Here is a 21,459-nt window from a genome sequence, read left to right on the forward strand (position 1 = left end):
ACCCCTATTCTCTAACCTTTAAATACTACACCATGGATTTGAAAGTGGATATTAACTAGAATAGAAGAGCTGGCCATGTATAGTAATCTGAAACTTTTGCTTATCTCTAGTCCCTATTAATAAAGTTTGCAAACACTTGGGTGTTTTTGTTTTTAAAATTCCTATATTAGTAGAGAACCTTCAAAAATGAAGAGATTTTTAGCTTCTCTCAATTCAGTAGACCAAACACTCCAAACCCACATTCCCAAGTAACTGGCTGGCTGGACCTGAATAGCAGTTGCCAACTCTGGACTCCACAAAGCATTTCCTTTTGGCCAAAGGTCCCACTTGGCCACTCAATTCTGTCACCAACTGGATCCTATCATGATTCAAGTTTGCAACCTCTCCCACAGAATTTATATATACATATTCCATCCCTAAGATTTTACAAAAAGCTATATTACTCTTGTAGAAAGTCATCCTGGTTGTCAGTGAATTGTTTGCATACAAATCTGTCTTCTGAAAACCTGCTGAGTGGCAGGGATGAAAGGTCAGGTTTGTCCTCATTTTCTGAGTTGATAATGCATTCCCCTCGGAATGGCACTGGAAGTTCACAGCACTGACTGATCTTGCTGGATAGGACAGTCTGTTTAGAGCAGGTGTAGTTCATAAGTTGACTCTATAAAACAGACAGGAGGAGGGCTTTTTTGACGACTTCATTCTGTACTTATTTTTTTGCTATTAGTAGAAAACCAGAGGAAAAATTGATTTCTTAGAGGGATTTATCTGTAGACCAAAAAGTTCATTTACAGTGACTCATTTTAGAAAGAAATACTCACCTATTTGACCTTACTCAAGTGTCACAGTTCTTTTTAACATCTAGCAAAGAACATATGAGACAGACTTTATTATTGTTTCTGTGTTTAGCCTCCAAAAAACACAAATGAAATATTTTATCATCTTTCTATATTGTTGTTCTTTTGAGGGATTCCAATTTAGGAAGTAGTTTGTCTCTGAGTCACATCACAATTTTTCCTTTACTATATACATTCTGTACTACTCTCACACTTACATATTTACTTAAACACATGCAAATAATTGGGTGTGTATATAAATAAGCTAGTCTCCAAACATTTAAGGAATTCACAATCTGACTGAAGAGTCAAATAATTAAATAATCACCCTAATACGTTATAATTTTAGGTCCTATAAGAGAAATACATACATGATTCTTTGGAAGAAAAAAGAGAAATTGGCAATTCAGACTAGATGGATGTCACAGTGAAGATCTTGAATGATTCGAGTCTTGAAAGTCAAAGTTAATTTGAAGCAAGTGAAGAGGAAGAACATTTTGGAGTTATTCATCATTATATATAAAGAAACTTAAAGTTAAGAAAGCCTGAGATATTTGAGAAATGACATAGGTGTTGGATGTTTGGAAGTTACTGAGAAAATTTAGTCAAGGAATGACAACATCTGAACCAAATCAGTGATAGGACAGACTTAAGAGCTACTGAAAGGTAGAATTTAAAATATTTTAATAAACAATAATTCAGCTGAAAGCAAAGGGGAATGAGGAAAAATAATCTAGAATATAATATGGGATGAGGTTGATGACAGTATAATTTACAGAAATTGATATTCAGGGAAAAGATCTGGTTTGAGGAGTGTGTTTAGGGGAAGGCAGAGGGCTGGGGTTGTGACTCGGTAGTGGAGCACTTGCCTAGCACATGGGAGGCACTGGCTTTGATCCTCAGCACCACATTAAAAAAATTTTTTTAAATAAAGGTAGTGTGTCTATCTACAACTAAAATAATGTTAAGAAAAAAAAGAATCCAAAGAATTTGCAGTGGGTATATAGAGTTTAAGATGATGTAAGGCATCTATGAGGCATCAACAAGGAAATTTCCTCCAAGCAGTTGGAGGTATAAATGAAGGGCTCAGGAAAGAAGAATAGAAGAAAGGTACAGATCTGAGAGGATTAACTTTAGTTGAAACTAAATTCAGGGGTCAGATGTGCCTCAAGGAGAGTGTACTTCAGTTAAGTAAACACCATACCCTCAGGGACGCAACAAACACAAGGTCATCTCTCTCCAAAAGACCTAGTAGGGAGGAAAGGTGCGTGCCCTCTAGGCAGTAGTTCCAGGAATTTGACTGACAGAGGTTTTGCCATCTCCAACTGGTGCCTTCCAATGTAGCCTTCAGCATTAAAATCCACCAGGTATTGGGGAATATTATAGGATGTAACCCAGGAAGTTTCTATGGGTCAGACCTAGAAAAGGCATAGACCACCTCTGAACAAAACTAATTTTGAGACAGGCAGGAAATATAGTTCATGGCCCAGCAACCACTCTGGACTGGGAAAAGGAGCCTGAATCCTTTGCTGAACAACTAACCATGTCTAGCAGTACACATATAGGTAAGAAGAAAGAAGACCAGCTGACACTGTGGCTCACACCTAGAATTCCAGCAACCAGGGAGGGTGAGACAGCAGTATCACAAGTTCAAGGCCAGCCTCAGCAACTTAGCAAGACCCTGTCAAAGAATAAAAAATAAAAGGGCTGGGGATTGTTGCTCAGTGGTTAGCACCCCTTGGGTTCAATCCCCAGTACACAGAAAATAAATAAAGTCGCTAACACATCTGTCCAGAATACAATTTTTAAAGGGTAGTAAAAAAGGTGGAAAAAAATTGATGAATGAAACTGTAAGAATATAGATATTCCAAGATGAAAAATACTTCCCACCATCTATTGTGTAAAAATTAATTATTGCATTGATTGACAGCTAATGCCATAAAGGCAGTTATCTTGACTTTGCTGCTTCCTGGTTCCGCAACTTTAGCAAGTTGCTTCATCTCTTTGTACCTCAATTTTTTTATCTAAAAAATGGGGATAAAAATAATACTTGATATGGCTATGGGAATTGAATGAATTGGTATTTCTTTTTTTAAATTTATTTTAATTAAAAATTATAAATTTACATAGGGTAATGTTGTTTGATTCATTCTCTTATATTTTCCCTTCCCCCTCACCCATCCCACCCCTCTTTTCCCACTATACAGTCCTTCCTTCCTCCATTCTTACCACCCTCCTTATCCCTAACCCTAAACCTAACCCTAACCCTAACGCTAACACCTCCTACCCCCCCTTGTATGTCCTCATCCGCTTATCAGTGAGATCATTCGGCCTTTAGTTTTTTGAGATTGGCTTATCTCACTTAGCATGATATCCTCCAATTTCATCCATTTGCCTGCAAATGCCATAATTTTATCATTCTTCATGGCGGAGTAATATTCCATTGTATATATATGCCACAGTTTCTTTATCCATTCATCAACTAAAGGGCATCTAGGTTGGTTCCACAATCTGGCTATAGTGAATTGAGCAGCTATGAACATTGATGTGGCTGCATCTCTGTAGTATGCTGATTTTAAGTCCTTTGGGTATAGGCCGAGGAGTGGGATAGCTGGGTAAAATGGTGGTTCCATTCCAAGCTTTCTGAGGAATCTCCATACTGTTTTCCACAGTGGCTGCACTAATTTGCAACCCCAGCAGCAATGGATGAGTGTACCTTTCTCCCCACATCCTCGCCAACACCTATTGTTGCTTGTGTTCTTGATAATCGCCAATCTAATTGGGGTGAGATAAAATCTTAGGGTAGTTTTGATTTGCATTTCTCTTATTACTAGAGATGGTGAACATTTTTTCATATATCTGTTGATTGCTTGTACATCTTCTTCTGTGAAGTGTCTGTTCATTTCCTTAGCCCATTTGTTGATTGGATTATTTGTATTCTTGGTGTAGAGTTTTTTGAGTTCTTTATATATTCTGGAAATTAGCACTCTATCTGAAGTATGAGTGGGAAAGATATTCTCCCACTCTGTAGGCTCTCTCTTCACATTACTGATAGTTTCCTTTGCTGAGAGAAAGCTTTTTAGTTTGACTCTATCCCAGTGGTTGATTCTAGCTTTTCTTTCTTGTGCTATGGGAGTCCTGTTAAGGAAGTCTGATCCTAAGCCAACAAGTTGAAGATTTGGACCTACTTTTTCTTCTATAAGATGCAGGGTCTCTGGTCTGATTCCAAGGTCCTTGATCCATTTTGAGTTGAGTTTTGTGCAGGGTGAGACAAAGGGATTTAGTTTCATTCTGTTGCATATGGATTTCCAGTTTTCCCAGCACCATTTGTTGAAGAGGCTATCTTTTCTCCATTGCATATTTTTGGCACCTTTGTCTAGTATGAGAAAATTGTATTTATTTGGGTTTGTGTCCATGTCCTCTATTCTGTCTATTTTGGTATCAATACCATGCCATTTTTGTTACTATTGCTTTGTAATAGAGTTGAAGATCTGGTATTGCGATATCCCCTGCTTCACTCTTTCTACTGAGGATTGCCTTAGCTATTCTGTGTTTCTTATTCTTTCAGATGAATTTCATAATTGCTTGCTCTATTTCTGTAAGGTACATCATTGGGATTTTAATTGGAATTGCATTGAATCTGTACAGCACTTTTGGTAGTATGGCCATTTTGACAATATTAATTCTGCTATCCAAGAACATGGGAGATCTTTCCATCTTCTAAGGTTTTCTTTAATTTCTTTCTTTAGTGTTCTGTAGTTCTCATTGTAGAGGTGTTTCACCTCTTTTGTGAGATTGATTCCCAAGTATTTTATTTTTTTCAATGCTATTGTGAATGGGGTAGTTTTCCTAATTTCTCTTTCTGAAGATTCATCACTTATGTATAAAAAGGCATTGGATTTATGAGCATTGATCTTGTAACCTGCTACATTACTGAATTCACTTATGAATTCTAAGAGTTTTCTGGTGGAATTTCCAGGTTCCTCTAAATATATAATCATATCATCAGCAAACAGGGATAGTTTGAGTTCCTCTTTTCCAATTTGTATCCCTTTAATTTCTTTGGTTTGTCTAATTGCTCTGGCTAGAGTCTCAAGAACGATGTTGAATAGAAGTGGTGAAAGAGGGCATCCCTGCCTTGTTCCAGTTTTTAGGGGGAATGCTTTCAGTTTTTCACCATTTAGAATGATATTGGTCATGGGCTTAGCGTAGATGGCCTTTACAATGTTAAGGAATGTTCCCAATACCCCAATTTTCTCTAGTGTTTTGAGCATGAAGGGATGCTGTTTTTTATTGAATGCTTTTTCTGCATCTATTGAAATAATCATGTGATTCTTAACTTTTAGTCTGTTGATATGGTGAATGACATTTATTGATTTCCAGATGTTGAACCAAACTTGCATCCCTGGAATAAAACCCACTTGATCATGGAGCACTATCTTTTTAATATATTTTTGTATGCGATTTGCTAAAATTTTGTTGAGAATTTTTGCGTCAATGTTCATTAAGATATTGGTCTGAAATTTTCTTTCCTTGACGTGTCTCTGTCTGGTTTAGGTATCAGGGTGATATTGGCTTCATAGAATGAGTTTGGGAGGGTTACCTCCTCTTCTATTTTATGGAATACTTTGAGAAGTATTGGAATGAGCTCTTCTTTAAAGGTTTTGTAGAACTTGGCTGAGAACCCATCTGGTCCTGGACTTTTCTTTGTTGGTAGGCTTTTGATGACCTCTTCTATTTCATTGTTTGAAATTGATTGATTTAAGTTGTGTATGTCCTCCTCGTTCAGTTGAGGTAATTCATATGTTTCTAGAAACTTGTTGATGTCTTCAAGGTTTTCTGTTTTGTTGGAGTATAGATTTTCAAAATAGCTTCTAATTCTGTTTTGTATTTCACTCGTGTCTGTTGTGATATTTCCTTGTTCATTCCAAATTTTAGTAATTTAGGTTTTCCTGCTCTTTCTCTTTGTTAGTGTGGCTAAGGGTTTATCAATTTTGTTTATTTTTTCAAAGAACCAACTCTTTATTTTGTTAATTTTTCTGATTGTTTCTTTTATTTCAATTTCATTGATTTCGGCTCTGATTTTAACTATTTCCTGTCTTCTACTACTTTTGGTGTTGGTCTGCTCTTTTTTTCTAGGGCTTTGAGCTGTAGGGTTAAGTTGTTTATTTGTTGATTTCTACTTCTTTTGTTGAATGCGCCCCATGAAATAAATCTTCCTCTAAGTACTGCTTCCATAGTGTCCCAGAGGTTTTGATATGATGTGTCTTTGTTCTCGTTTACTTCTTAGAATTTTTTAATTTCCCTCCTGATGTCTTCTGTTATCCATTCATCATATAATAGTGTATTATTTAATCTCCAGGTATTGGAGAAGTTTCTGTTTTTTATTCTGTCATTTATTTCTAATTTCAATTATGATCTGATAGAGTACAAGGTAGTATCTCTATCTTCTTGTATTTGCTAACAGTAGCTTTGTGGCATAAAACATGGTCTATTTTAGAGAAGGATCCATGTGCTGCTGAGAAGAAAGTGTATTCGTTCTTTGTTGGATGGTATATTCTATATAAGTCGGTTAAGTCTAAATTGTTGATTTTGTTATTGAGATCTATGGTTTCTTTATTCAATTTTTGTTTGGGCGATCTATCCAGCGGTGAGAGAGGTGTGTTAAAATTGCCTAGTATTATTGTGTTGTGGTCTATTTGATTTCTGGAATTGAGAAGGATTTGTTTGATGTACATGGATGAGCCAATGTTCAGGGCATAGATGTTTATGATTGTTATGTCTTGCTGATTTATGCTTCCCTTAAGCAGTATGTAATGTCCTTCTTTATCCCTTCTGACTAGTTTTGGCTTGAAGTCCACATTATCTGAAATGAGGATGGATACCCCAGCTTTTTTGCTGTGTCCGTGTGCATGGTATGTTTTTCCCCATCCTTTCACCTTTAGTCTGTGGGTATCTCTTTCTATGAGATGCATTCTTGCAGGCAGCAAATTGTTGGATTTTTCTTTTTAATCCATTCTGCCAGTCTATGTCTTTTGATTGATGAGTTTAGGCCATTAACATTCAGGGTTATTATTGGGATATGATTTGTATTCCCCGTCATTTGACTCATTTTTGTTTTTTGATATGATTTGGTTTCCCCTTTATTTGGCTATTCCTTTAGGCTAGTTCCTCCCATTGCTGATTTGCATCGTTGTTTTTCATCTCTTCCTCATGGAATATTTTGCTGAGAATGTTTTGCAATGCTGGCTTTCTTTTTGTAAATTCCTCTAGCTCTTTTTCATCATGGAAGGATCTTATTTCATTGTCAAATCTGAAAGTAAGTTTTGCTGGGTTTAAGATTCTTGTTTGGCATCCATTTTCTTTCAGGGCTTGGTAAATGTTTTTCTAGACCCTTCTAGCTTTTAGGGTCTGGATTGAAAAATCTGCTGATATTCTTATTGGTTTCCCCCTGAATATAATTTGATTCTTTTCTCTTGCGGCCTTTAGAATTCTGTCTTTATTTTGTATGTTAGGTATTTTCATAATAATGTGCCTTGATGTGGGTCTGTTGTAATTTTGTATTTTTGGAGTCCTATAAGCCTCTTGTACTTGGTTTTCCATTTCATTCTTCAGATTTGGGAAATTTTCTGGTATTATTTCATTGAATAGATTGTTCATTCCTTTGGTTTGTTTCTCTAAGCCTTCCTCAATCCCAATAATTCTTAAATTTGGCCTTTTCATGATATCCCATAATTCTTGTAGATTCTGTTCATGATTTCTTACCATCTTTTCTGTTTGGTCAACTTTGTTTTCAAGATGAAATATTTTGTCTTCAATATCTGAGGTTCTGTCTTCCAGGCGTTCTATCCTATTGGTTATGCTTTCTATGGAGTTTTTAAGTTGGTTTATTGTTGCCTTCATTTCAAGGATTTCTGTTTGTTGTTTTTTCAATATCTCTAACTCTTTATTGAAATGATCTCTTGCTTCCCGTATTTGCTCCTTTAACTGTTGATTGGTGCGATCATTTAATGCCTGCATTTGCTCTTTCATCCCCTCCTTCAATGCCTGCATTTGCTCTTTCATCTCCTTGTTTGCTTCCCTGATTGTTTTAATTATGTACATTCTGAACTCCCTTTCTGACATTTCTTCTGTTGTGCTGTCATTGCGTTTTATTGATATAGTATCTAGGTTTGTCTGGGACATTTCCTTCCCTTGTTTCTCATATTGGTCAGATGTCAGTGGGACTTTGTGATATTGCAGAATTCTTCTATTGGCTTATATTGTCCCTGTAGATTTCAGTGTATCACCTTCCTGCCTTCAGTAGCCTGAAGTCTTGGAGTAACTTGATAACACAGTGCTTCCAAGGAAAGCTGCCCCTAGCCCTCTACTGGTTCCAGGACTTGGAGCTGGCTCTGTGTGGAAAGGCTCTCACTGGGCTGTCTGCTCCGAGAAGCTAGCCTGGAAAGGCACTTCCCGCCAGAGGGGGCCGGGCTGCGGGCTGCTTGGGGAAGTCCCTGGCTGCCCTGTCCAGATCCCTGAAGCAACCTGCAGGCAGGAACTTGCCACCCTGGTTCAGGGACTTGAAGCTTGGTTCTGTGCAGGAAGGCTCTCACTGGGGGGACTGCTCCGAGATGCTGGAGAATCTGGCCCTGTGGGAGGAGCCCACCGCCGGAGTGCGCAGGACCGCCTGGGGAGACTCCAGCAGCTCTGCCTTACTCTAATAAGCCACCCAAATCCAGGCCTGCCGACTGGGCAGCGCTTCACTGGGTGGGGGAGACTCACCCCGAGGCTCTATTTTAGTCCGAGTCTCTCAATGCCTCCCCTTCTTGAATCCTGGGTTCTGGAGCGACTGAAGATGCAGTCACCCTCTAGTCCGCCATCTTCCATTGCCCCGTGGAAAAAGCCTGCGGCTGGGGGCGGGGCCAGGGGGCAGGTCCGCCTCGAGAGGTCTCTGGCTGCCTTGCCCTGGTCCCAGAGGCTGCTTGCCAGCGGGAGGTCACCGTTGGCTTGGGGACTTGTGGCTGGCTCTGTATGGAAAGTATCTCACTGGCGGTCTGCTCTGGGAAGCTAACCTGGAAAGGCACTTCCCGCCGGAGGGGGCCGGGCTGCGGGCTGCTTGGGGAAGTCCCTGGCTGCCCTGTCCTGGTCCCTGAAGCAACCTGAATTGGTATTTCTTAAGATCAAAGAACAAAGCCTAACAGAAAGTAAACACTATAAAATGGTTTATCAGATAAAAATAAGCCATTATTATACAATCTTAGAATGTTGTTCCTATAGTGCTATGAAGTCAGGAAAAAAGAGAACCTAATTGAATTGTGTTGAGTGTTTGATATAAAGAATGTTAAACTATATTAATTAATGTTACTTGATTTTGAAAATCAGCGTTCATTATAGACATACTGCTTTGTGAGTTGATGTGATGCCACGAAATAAAATGGTAGCCCTACCAAAAATAAATAAATAAATAAAAACCTTCTTGAACAATGTTTACAGCAGCACAGTTCACAACAGCCAAGCGATGGAGTCAACCTAGGTGCCCTTCAGCAAAATGGAGTATTACACAATGGAGTATAGTAACTTAGCCATAAGAAGAAATGACTTTATGACATTTGCCAGTAAATGGATGAATCTGGAGACTCTCTTGCTAAGTGAAGTAAGTCAATCCCAAAAGACCAAAGATCAAATGTTTTCACTGGTATGTGGATGATAACCCATAATAAGTGGAAGGGGTGTCAGAGAATAGAAGTTCAGTGGAGTAGACAAAGGGGATTGAAGGGAAGGGAGAGAGGATGGGAATAGGAAAGACAGTGGAATGAATCTGACATAACTTTCCTATGTACATACATGAATATACCACAGTGAATCTTACCATCAAGTACATCGTAAGAAACTAATTTAAAAAAATAAATATAAGCAAATGGCGTAATGATCAATATAGAGAAGGGATGAGGTCGTGGAGAAAGGAAGGGGTACTGGGATCTGGACTAGAACATGATATATTCCATATTTTTTTTATTATGTCAAAATGGATTCTACTGTCATGAATAACTAAAAAGAACAATTAAAAAAAACTAAAAAAAAAAAAATAAGAAAAAGAAAGGAATAGGGGCTGAGGATGTACTAAAGTGGTAGAGCCCTTGCCTAGCGTGTGTGAAAGACCTGGGTTTCCCCAATACCACAGAAATATATAAACAAACAAGCAAATTAAATAAATAAAAATAAAGGAAGTAAGAAAGTAAAGAAGGAAGAGAGGAAAAATTATTGCTTGAGCTGGGAACAGAGAGGAAAAAGATACTATTCTGCTGATAACATTGAGAAATCATCTTAATTTTTCTAGGTCAATTATTTATCACTGTACCATTATTTAAGAATTGTAAGGTTTTAAAGGCTAAAGTGAGTTTTAAGAAGGCACTTACCCTACCAAGAGCACATGTTACTGTGTTTCCTTCACAGCAGGTCTCATGCAGATTTTTAACATCGGTGGTCAATTTGGCAATTTCAGAAAAATTAGCTTTAGGTTGGTTTTTAGTGAGCAGAACCAATTCCCTGAAAAGAAAAATAAACACATTTTAAACAGTATTTTGAACTTTATCATTTCTACAGTTAATTCTAGTTCATCAAGTTACCAAAAGAACAGAAATGTATTTGCAAATGTGAAGAGAGAACATCACAAATGCATTCTGCTTCTTCAGTGAGAGTAACCAGAGATCAAGTCACAGAAACAAGCAATAAAAAATTGTGTAAAATATGGCATTTTTCATCATTTTAGTGGTCTCTGAAAGAGTGTAAGTTGCTTAGCTAGGCAATGAAAAGCAAGGTTGGCTAGATTTGGAAATGTCTCTGACCTAGCTTCAAACTTAAACCTTTTCATCCTCAAGACAGAGATTGTAAGGCCTGGGGACCCTTACTTCTGTGGACAAGGAGCAACTTCCCTGAAATTTCTCTGGTCCTGCTGTGGAAGGAGAACTGAGCTCCCAGGAAGAACTCTTGCCCTAAATTGGGGAAGAAGGCCATGTCTTCAGAGGTCAACTTGGACAGAAATACCATCTAGACCAGCAAGGAGGCAGCTGAGCAGCATCGAATTCTCCTCCATCCCCATGCTCAAAAGCACTCTCACTTTTTCTATTGTATGTGGTGTTGGAGCCAAAATCTTTCTTATCTTCCAAGAGAAATGAATATCTTTTGTCCTCTAGCCTTTACCAGGCTGAAATTTTCAGTAAGTGCCTGTATCTGAATGTCGGAAATCTTTGGTGCACTGCAGAAGAAAGGAAGGGATTTAGGCAGACGGGATAACCTGAAGCAGGAAATGATGGGGGCATTTTGGTATTATGCAATTTCATCCACAGCCTGTGTGCTCTATTTGAACAGGCAAGTAGCACATGTTTAGAGAAAGATGCCAGGTTTCTATCGACATTGTTAAATGAGGGGTAAATGATTTTTCAAACAAGTTTAGTCAAAAAAGCTGACCCAAGAGCAACAAAGTCCACAAATCCACATAGATAACTTACACTGCTTTCGCTACTTTGTGGTTGAATTTAATGCCAATTTCACATAAATGATGGTGTCTCAAAGATATTTCTCTAATGTATTTTCAGATGGGTTCTAGCAATAAAATAGAAAAACAACTCATCAAACAAATATAGTGGTAACAGAAAAAGTTAATCTCAGCATTAGTGAAAACCAAGGAAAGAAAAATAAATATTATGTATGTATCTTCTTGAAATCAGAAAGTCTTCCACTGAATACCTATAAGAGGCCAAAATATAAAAGCATTAACATGGTTTTTCTTGTGAAATTGAATTTTGCTTCCCCAGAGATAATTTGTCCCAGAACCTCAAACATTTGGAATATAAATGAGAACAAGAAAGTGAGCAAACAAGAGCTGGGAGAGTCACTAGAATAAATTTCAATAATGTCTTACAGTTGTTATTTTTCTTTTATCAAAGTTATTAACCTTGTCATCTTGGACAAGTCTTACACTGCTTAACTAAAATATGTCCAGTTTGCAATATCTATTAATTAACTTCTTCTCCAATTGTCCTTTTGCTTTTATTTTTTGCAGTCCTGGGTATTGAACACAGAAAGAAGCACTCTATCCCCACTCAGTCACATCCCCAGTCCCTTTTTTAAATTTTGAAACAGGGTCTCATTAAGTTGTCCAGATGGGCCTTGAACTTGCAATCCTCCTGCCTGAGCCTCCCCATAAATTTGGATTACAGGTGTAGGCACTATGCCTAGTCAAATGTTTATATATTTTTTAATTATTATTATTTTTATTTTTACAGACTGCATTTTGATTCTTTGTATACAAATGGGTACAACTTTTCGTTTCTATGGTTGTGCACAATGTACATTCATACCATTTGTGTAATCATACATGTACATAGATAGGTAATGATGTCTGTTTCATTCCATTTTTCATGTGCCCCCCGTTAGAAAACTTGAAATGGACACACCTTTTAACCCAGTTATCCCACTCCTTGTTTTATACCCAAAGGACTTAAAATCAGCATACTTTCCCTAAGGAAGGAGCAAGAATCACAAGGGACAGAAATCCTAGTAAGTTGCAACACTGTAAATATCACCAAGTGAGGAAGAGGGCGAAAGGTTTCTTAGCTAACTTACAGCATCTGCTCGTGTTTAATACCCAGGGCCTTGTTATACAGTTAGGACAAATTTCCCCTGGAGAAAAAATCTAAGGTTAAAAAATTATGTAATTAATACATAAATAAATGCAGGTTACCTACAAAATTCACCTCCTGGAGAAAGGAAAATCATCCTTCAGAAATGCTGGGTATTGAGATATAAGTCTGTGCATGATAACTGGCTTTTGATTTTTAATTAGTATGAAACCAAAAGAAATAAAAATGACTATCTTGCTTAGGAATTCAGAACAGACTTCCTAAGAAACTGGAGTTTTCCAAGAGGTAGGAAGGAAGGTAGGAGGTATATATAAATAGCTTCAAGGAAAACAGCTACAATCATTGAGTATGTAGCCTAGGCCAGAAACATTGTTTAATTTAATTTCTGATAAACAAAGAAAAGCTCCTTAGGAGAAATAAAATTGTCCTATTCTAAAATTCTATGAGGTTTAGAGGAAAGGATATAATTTCTCATTGAGAAGATCAAAGAAGACAGTAAGGAAAGAGTGGCACTGAATTTCATCTTGAGGAATTCATCAAAATTATTGCAAAACTAATATTCATTTTCATCATGACTTTTGGAAAATCTGCCTGGTACCCCTCCAGTAAAATAAAGATGATCACTTCGTGTTAATATTTAGAACTTTTAATGAAAATGCAAAAACTACCTTTATAATGGAACTACTCAATGATTTGCATCTGCCCAATGAAGGAGAAAAGTCCACATGAGTAATATTGCTTGTCAGATATAGTTTCCAAAGGTGGCTACAACAACATCTCATACCCCGGGTTCTTACAATGAGACCTCAACAATCCTCCCATCAAGAAGAAAAGTAGGTGCACCATGCCCTCCGAATGGGTGAGGTTTCATAGTGTTTCCACTAGTAGAGCATGGCAAAGGTGAGTTCTGACACTAGATATAAAGGACCAACTTTATATTATCGTAGACTTTATCTGCCAGACAACAACTTGAAGCCTTGAACTATGTGTCAGCAATTCCACTGCCCTCAGGTTCTCATGCTGTGAGGAAGCCCAAACTACCGGTGGCAGAGAGACTGCATTGAGAAACATTTGATATTTTATGAGAAAAAAAGAGATGCTAAACCAATGCCCAGCGCTTCAGCTTGCAAAGTCCCAGATGTCTTCCAAATGAAACCGTATGAGTGATCATAAGCCCAAACTCCCAGATGAGCTACTTCCTGAATTCCTTACCCCCACCAAATTATGAGAGATAATAAAGTGACAGTTATTAAATTAGTAAATTGGGGGTGTTTTATTATGCAGGAACAGTGACTGGATTATTAAATATTTATTAGGAAGTAATACCTATGTTAGATTATATTTCTCAAATCTTAGTGATCTTAGTAATTACATGAATCACCTAAGTATCTTGTTAAAATGATTCTGTTTAGTAGAGAAGAGTTTCAGATTCTGCCTCTCTAATGAGCTGCCAGGGGATGGGTATACTGCTGGCCCAGAGTCACACTTGCCATAGCAAGTCCCTAAATAATAGTTGGCCTGGGCCTATTATACCTTTATCCGCAGGCATTCCATTTTATCTTCCTCTTGACAACATGAATGAATAGCTGTTTTGTAGCAAGCAGACATGGTCAGGATAGTGGGTCCATATAAGAATGGATGCCTTCTAGAAATTTCAAAACTGTACCTGTAATTCGACAAAGACAAAATTTTATAATTTGGAATTCAAGAATAAATGTTGACAGGATTTTTTAAAAACAGGATTCATTCTAGTTCTTTGACCTGAAACTTCTAGAAATACATAGTGATTGAGATGAAGCAGCACTTTGCTTAAACGCATCATATTTTCACTATAGACAGATCACTGTGAGGTTGTTCAGATATTCCTTGAGTGTCCATGAAAGGACCAAGGTCTGTGGGAAAAGAAAAATCAGTAATATAACCTTCCACTTTTGTATAGAGTGGAAGGTAGAAAGGTCAACAGTCTAAACTGAATTGTAAATACAGGATTATACAGGTGCTGGAGAAGAAATAAATTTAGAAGAATTGACAGATACAGAGAAGTCTTTCAAGATCTTTCAGAAGTTCTTTCTAGACCAAGAAAGTTAATACCATTGCCCTTCAAGATGTGTCATTCGATATGTTCATTTGTTATTTAATTCCCAATAATCATTTCCTCATACTAGTTTTCAAGGCTTGTTCAAAACCTACCTGTACACACAAGCAAATATACTCAACAAAAGTCAACATCACAGATAGAAAGTGGTTGGATGCTCACAGAAATCCATTTTTTCTTCTTGTGTGCACAGGAAGACTACCTTTCCAGTCTCCCTTACAGTTAAGTTGAGAACAGGAAACTGAATTCTGACTGACAAAATATGAATAGACATGCTATCTACCATTTCTTGACTTAGCCATTCATTTCTTTGTGAAATTCCTATCTTTCTGTTGAAAGCACATGTTCCCAGTAGTATAGCTCTAAGGTGGAAACATCCCAGATTCCTCAGTTACCTATTGGAGGAGAACTGTCAGAATTTGAGGTGAGCTGAAAAAAACTGAACTGTCATGTGTCAAAGTAGACAAGCACATATGACTAGAAGTCATAATTGAAGTAACATTTACACCTTAAATTAAATCATTTTCCAGCATAATATAAAACAAAACCTAAATTGAAGAAAGTGCCAACTTTCCTCTGTCCAATTTTTTTCCCACAGACCAGGGTCAGTCAAGGATCAGGTAGATCAGCAGAGATGTGGAGTCAGCTCATTTCTGAGGGAGATTCCCAAAAAGACACCCAGGAGCAAGAGAAAGAGGAAGAGGGAAATGCTGGAGTGGAAAAGTCAGAGCGGAGAAATGTTTCTTTGAGTTTCTTCTTTCATTCCCTAGTAAAAAGACTTTAGCAGAGGAACATTGGGAATGCCTATGCAGAAGGACCTCTATAAAGAGGCCTTCAAACAGAGACAGCTGAACTAGGGATGTAGCTGTGTGCGGGAGTATGGCAACCAGGGGGACCAAGTTCTTGACTGCAACACCCTTTAGATACACCAGTGCACTGGCTATGTCCCAGTCTGGTGCCAGGAAGGAAGCTATGGGATTGCCAGTTGTTGCACGTGAAACTGTGATTAATGATAACATATGCAATACTTTAATAAATGAGTAGTCAAGCTCATATTTGGGTTCACAGTTGATGCCCCTTAACATGAGGCATGCTGGAACTTGCCTGACTCCTTGGTCACCTAGACCTTTCTCACTAAGTATCTGGGACAGCTTACTTTCTTCCCAAAGTTTCAGTAAGAACTGGGAGCAGAGTTTAAGCCAACCAGCATCCAGTTGCCTGTCTCCTCATTTGTTCCTGGTTTAGGTTGAAATCTAAAATCTAAAATCAAATCACTGCTTCTGCACTCTCTATATCTAGCAATTAGATATCTGCCTTATTCCTCATGTCTGAGCCTGACTTGATGAAAATGTCCAGAACTGCATTCTTTGAGAGTCTAAGTTTCATATTTCCCTGTCCTTTCCTGACTGTAAACCCCAACCACTTGCTAGTACCCTCATCAGACTCATCAGAGACAATGCTGTGTCAAGTAGGATTCCAAATTATGAGCTCAGCAACACATTTGCTGGAGTGCTAGCCACTCCACATGGGAATTATAGAGCCAGGATTTTTAAGTTGAAAACTCATCTCAGTTTAATCTACAATTACTGCTTATTTCTAGGCTGTCAAGGACAGACTTTCTCTCCATGCTGGTCAGCTATCCTCCCTGCTATTCATCCACATCTCTCCCCAATGCTGGTCCCTATTACCTGGTCTTTGTTTCCACCACTCTGTTTATTATGCTTTGCCCACTTGGCTTCCTCTTTGATTGAACCTTTCAATATTATTTGCTAGTGGTCTACCTAATCTAATCCTCAAGGAGATGAGCCTTTTACAGGTCCTATTAATTTTTCATTTATTTCACAGCAGAGATATTTTCATGTGTGTTAATAATATAATGGTAATTGTTATTCAGGGGTAGAATATATATATATATATAGTTTCAGATTTTTACTTTAATTCAGTGTAACCAAACATTGTGCCAGGTGTGGTGGCACACAGGTGTGGTAGTCCCAGAGCAGCTCAGGAGGCACTAAAGCAACTCAGTGAGACCCTGTCTATAATAAAAAAAAAATTAAAAAGTATAAAAAAGGGCTGGGGATGTGGCTCGATGGATGAGTGCCCCTGAGTTCAATCCCAGGTATCCCCCCTGCAAAAGAAAAAAAAAAAATTGTGTCCTCAGAGCAACTTAAATTTTAAAAAACTGTCTTCAAAATTGGAAAATACTCTTCTTTAAAGATAATGGCAAATAAAAATAGTTTACCTCTCCTTTGTGGACAATTGACTCTCTTTGTCCATTTCACAGATCTTCTCAGGCCTTAGACTTTGGAATTCATCCCTGTAATCTCCATCACCATTTTTATAGGATAAGAAGCACTTGAGCCTTGCTGTGATATTTGTATTACAACAGTCAGTGAACAGGTATTTGGAAAGCATTCCTTGGTTGTTACAAATATGCTCTAGGAAGTTGGTCATCTAGAGGAAGAATGATGATTTAGAGGGAGAGTATTATGTGATTGACACTCCTAACTGCAGGAAAGTCAAGAAAGTATTATATAGAAGAGGAAACTGAGTGAATAACATTAAGCTAGTACAAAGGCATAGCTCTTTAGAACAGAACTGTTTTAGGTTAAAAAAACTTTAACCTAAATTCCCACATGTTGGACATTAACCAAATAGAATTTTCCTACTCCATTTTCCTATGCACTGTTTCATTTTCAAACAATTGAGTTACTAAAATAAATAAATATAAGCCAGAATGTTCAGGCAAGGCATATATATATGTGTGTGTATACACACACACACAAACACACACATACACTCATCACTCTTCAAAGTAGAATGTGACTTCAGTACTATACTTCCATTCATAAGCCTTACTCTTACTCTTGCATTTTTCAAATGGTTTTTCAAATGACTTTATAACACCCTTAGAAAGATTTCTAGTTTTGTATTTCTAAATATTTGGGAAGACAAGCCCTGTGGAGAGTTCCTCACATCAAGTTGCTTTAATTTGACATACTTATTCCTAGAGCACTCTGTACATGCAGAATGGGTAACTTTAGGGGATGGAAAGCTTAAAAGGTGGATCCAAACAAGATGAAATTCAAAGGGCAAGGTATATTTGATGAGAACTATTCAACATATAGCTTTCCTTACTTCCAAGACTTTTTAGTTTTGTTTCCATGGGAACTTATTTTAGGAATTGAACTTTGAAGCACTGTGTATTTGTTTCAAACATTCATATGGAAATACACTAATTCAGTTAGTTTTCAAATACTTTTAAGTGGCAGTGAATGTGTGGGATTCAGTAAACTCTAAGTGACATTTGTTTTCAGATGTAAGGGACAACAGCAGAAAAATGTGATTTTTTGAAATGGAAACAAGTAGAAATCACTATAAAATGAGACTGACATTGATAGAAGAATTTCATTTCAAATGTATTTCTAATGAGACTAATCATTTTTCTATTCAGAATCTAGTAAAAGATATAAATAGGTTTTAGCCTCAAGAAGATAAAGGAGAAAAATGATTTGTTTGCATTTTAAGTTATTTAGCATGAAAATAATGGATCAAAATGTGTGTTGCAGGAAAAAAATGTGTGTTGTAATACCATGTTCGTGTTTATCAAGAATATCTTGAGGGAATCCCAATTTTGATGGAATTTACTATCACAAAAGAGAGACATAGCTTATAAAGAGACAATAATAATTTCCAGAATTCTTTACTAACTTGGAAAACAGTCTATAGTATTTACTTCTTTCTTCTTTTTCATGTTCTCTCAGATAATTTTTACAACTAATATTTCAATTTCCCAGAATTCTTTATATGAGGATGTCAGACAGTAGAGTTCTAGAGACTCAGGCAGAGCAGTCAACAAGTTATCACATTGTGCTCAGGTTATAAATCCTTATTTTGAGGGCTTGGTTCTCATAATCTGATGTCCCAGGATAAACTGATAAATTGTAGGTTTGTAAACCTCCAGAGATTATGTCTGAGCTGTGACTACATATTCTTGCCTTACAACCCCCTACCTAATTACAACAACCCTCTCTTCATAACAACACCTCTTGTTAACAATCTAGTTTTAAAAAGAGGAAGAAAAAAAAGCAGTAGATGGTTCACCTACCAACTGGTGAGCACATTCTGCAGCTGACACGTGTGATTCAAAATTCTTGCACTTTTCCGCAAAATCTAGTAATTGTTTAACCACAGTTTGTATTTCTTCATAAGTTGCTTTCTGAAGAAACTGAACAGTCATAATGCTGGTACTAAAACATGTTGTAGAGTGTTAAAGATAGAATCAAACCCTTTTCCTCTATTGTTCTTAGTTATATCACTGCTGCACCACACTCCACCCCCACTCACAAAAATGAATTTTCAAATTACAAACCAAAGAATATTGATGATAAAACTCACAGGTCTCTTAAATTCTCTTCCATATAATTCTGGATATTAACATGTTGTGTGGCTGAAAAAATGAAATTTTATTTGCTGATATAATCTGGATGCTTGCAACCCCCCACATTCATTTCTTGATGTCCTAACCCTCAGAGGAATGGTATTAGAAGGTGGGGACTTCTAATAAGTCACAAGGGGAAGCCCTTATAAGTAAAACTAGTGGCCTTATAAACAAAGCCCAAAGGAACTCATTCTTTCTCCCCACCACGTAAGAATATAGCAAGAAGGCATTATTGGGTTCACACAAGATACCAAATAAAGGCACACTTACCAGGTTCTGAATCTGCAAGCATCTTGATATTGGACTTTCCAGACTCCAGGACTGTAAGAAATAAATTTCTAATGTTTATAATCTTCTCAATTTATGGTATTTTGTTATGGCATTCCAGATGGACTAAGACATTTACCGAATACAAAAATTTCCAGATTGAAATCCCCCTTTAAATTCTGCAATCTGTTATTTGTACAATAACAAATTTCTAGATCTATTTTAATTACCATAATGACTAAGAATGAATGCCAGAATATGTCTTCACTTGTCTTTAAACTGTTTTCTGTGAATGATTTATTTATATTCAAACATATTGTATAGCTGAACTCTATCACTGGTCTACTAATAAGCTTCACAGGGTTATGCTGACACTTCTGAGTTAATTAAACTTGATGATTTGGTTATTAAACTCTTTAATTAGATGTTTTTAACACACCTACAATTAAATGTTAGCATTGTGAACAAGATTATAAACATTAACACCTTGCCAGGCTTAATTTGACAAAGAAGGTATCTTACACTCAGATTTGCCCACCACCTCCATTTACATTACCCACTTCCCACATGCACATCTTCTCTACTGTAAACAGTGTCTTCCTTCTTTTACTAAGAGCTTCTAAAAGACTTGGCAGCCATCTACTAAATAAATAAACCATTATTAGTTGCTATATTAAAATAAGAGAGGCTTTGGAGAGAGCTATTCTGAGTTCTGCTTCTCTTTATAGAAATTATCTTAAGTTCTCTAAGTTTGTTTCTCTCTGTAAATGTACCTATCACATGGGGTGGTCAAGATTAAATAAAAGTATGAAGTACTAAGCATAGGGCTAGTACATAATAGGTACTGAGTAATGAAACTTATAATGTTATTGCTGTTACTATTCACACTGTTGCTCTGTCTAAACTCATGGGTCCAATTTCCAATATTGGTTTGCATCTCTTACCTAGAATGGAAGTAAGGCTAAAGTGAGACGTTCCTGTATGTTTTGCCTCAGTGTATTAATCTCTTTGTATTCACCTCACGCGTTAATGTCTGGCAATTTTCAGTGATGAGAAAGATAAGTCTTTCCCTATGCACTTTCATAGTCATTATGTCTACTTGCCTTATCCTTACACCTGTGGTGTGTAGGTTGTCAGTAGGATTTCCTACCTGCATGTAGTAAACTTGTCTGAAGAATTTGACACCTAATGTAGTTAAAGAAAATAAGAAAACATATGGGTATAATAGTCTTCATTATTCCAGATGAATCTTTATGGAAGGTGTTCTGTCATTTGAGAGAAATGAAGAATTTATTTATATTCTTTTTGAGGATTTACTATTGACAATTAACTCCTGGCAAATATTTTTTCTAAGTCCACTATGACCCTAAAATATTTGAGGAAATCCATGACAATGAAGAAATATTATTGATGGATTGCATTCATTAGTGACTACTGGATATTAAAAACAAGTCATGTCAATCTGGGTTTTTCCAAGATTATGAAATGCAGGCCTTGTAATAAAATAATAAACAGGTTTGGTAAATACTGCCTGCAATATCTCATTTCCTAGAAATTCTTGTTGACACGTACAAAGTTCTAAAGTGTCAAGGGAGACAGTAAACATGTATTTCCTATCTCAAATAAATGGTCAGGGCCCAAGTGTCAATGCTGGGCACATTTTCAAGACTCTGGAAAAAGAGGAGTTTCAAGTCTCTCATGTATTGGGAGAAAACCCAAGGAAATGGGACCTAACTTACTGAATGTTTACCATGGAAGAAAGAAGCATATTTGCCTGAAAAACAATCCCCAAGTTTGTTATTTAGATTGGCATATGGTTGAGGATTCGGGTGGCCCTGTGTTGTAGAAAGCCAAGGTTGGCAAGGAGAAGATTATGTTTAGCCAGTTTCCACCATTCTTTTTGGATCTTCTAAACAGTCCTAATGCTCAATGTCTATTCTGTTATTCATCCTTAGAGTCATTTTACTGAATTCTTCCTCTAAGCCTCCTGAAACTATCAGATGAAACTTTTAAACTAAGTCCCATTCTTTGGGTGAATGCTGCCAGACTGTTACCCACTGAGGACATGACTAACTGATCAGTAAGCGCTTCCTCTATGAGCCAAGCTCAACCTTAGAATTACTTGAGCACAATGCCGTAGGCAGCCACTATTGATGGACTGGAGTCAACACTGAAGGGGAGAAAATGCATCATATGCAT

The 21,459-nt window shown here is 37.2% G+C and overlaps 1 protein-coding gene across 1 annotated transcript in view; it reads right to left on the reverse strand.

The window, feature by feature from the left end:
* LOC306669816 (alpha-fetoprotein-like) overlaps positions 1–20,304 on the reverse strand; it is a 55,199-nt gene extending 34,895 nt beyond the window's left edge. The window contains 9 exon segments of the mRNA XM_079153969.1: positions 444–658; positions 10,232–10,361; positions 11,324–11,400; positions 13,988–14,123; positions 16,795–17,006; positions 18,661–18,802; positions 18,951–19,002; positions 19,264–19,314; positions 19,817–20,304. Coding sequence (XP_079010095.1) covers positions 444–658; positions 10,232–10,361; positions 11,324–11,400; positions 13,988–14,123; positions 16,795–17,006; positions 18,661–18,802; positions 18,951–19,002; positions 19,264–19,314; positions 19,817–19,919 — 1,118 coding nt within the window. The 5' untranslated portion in view covers positions 19,920–20,304.
* Between the last annotated feature and the right edge of the window lie 1,155 nt (positions 20,305–21,459).

Source organism: Sciurus vulgaris, assembly GCF_902686455.1.
Source record: "Sciurus vulgaris genome assembly, chromosome: 9".
Taxonomy (NCBI): Eukaryota; Metazoa; Chordata; class Mammalia; order Rodentia; family Sciuridae; genus Sciurus; species Sciurus vulgaris.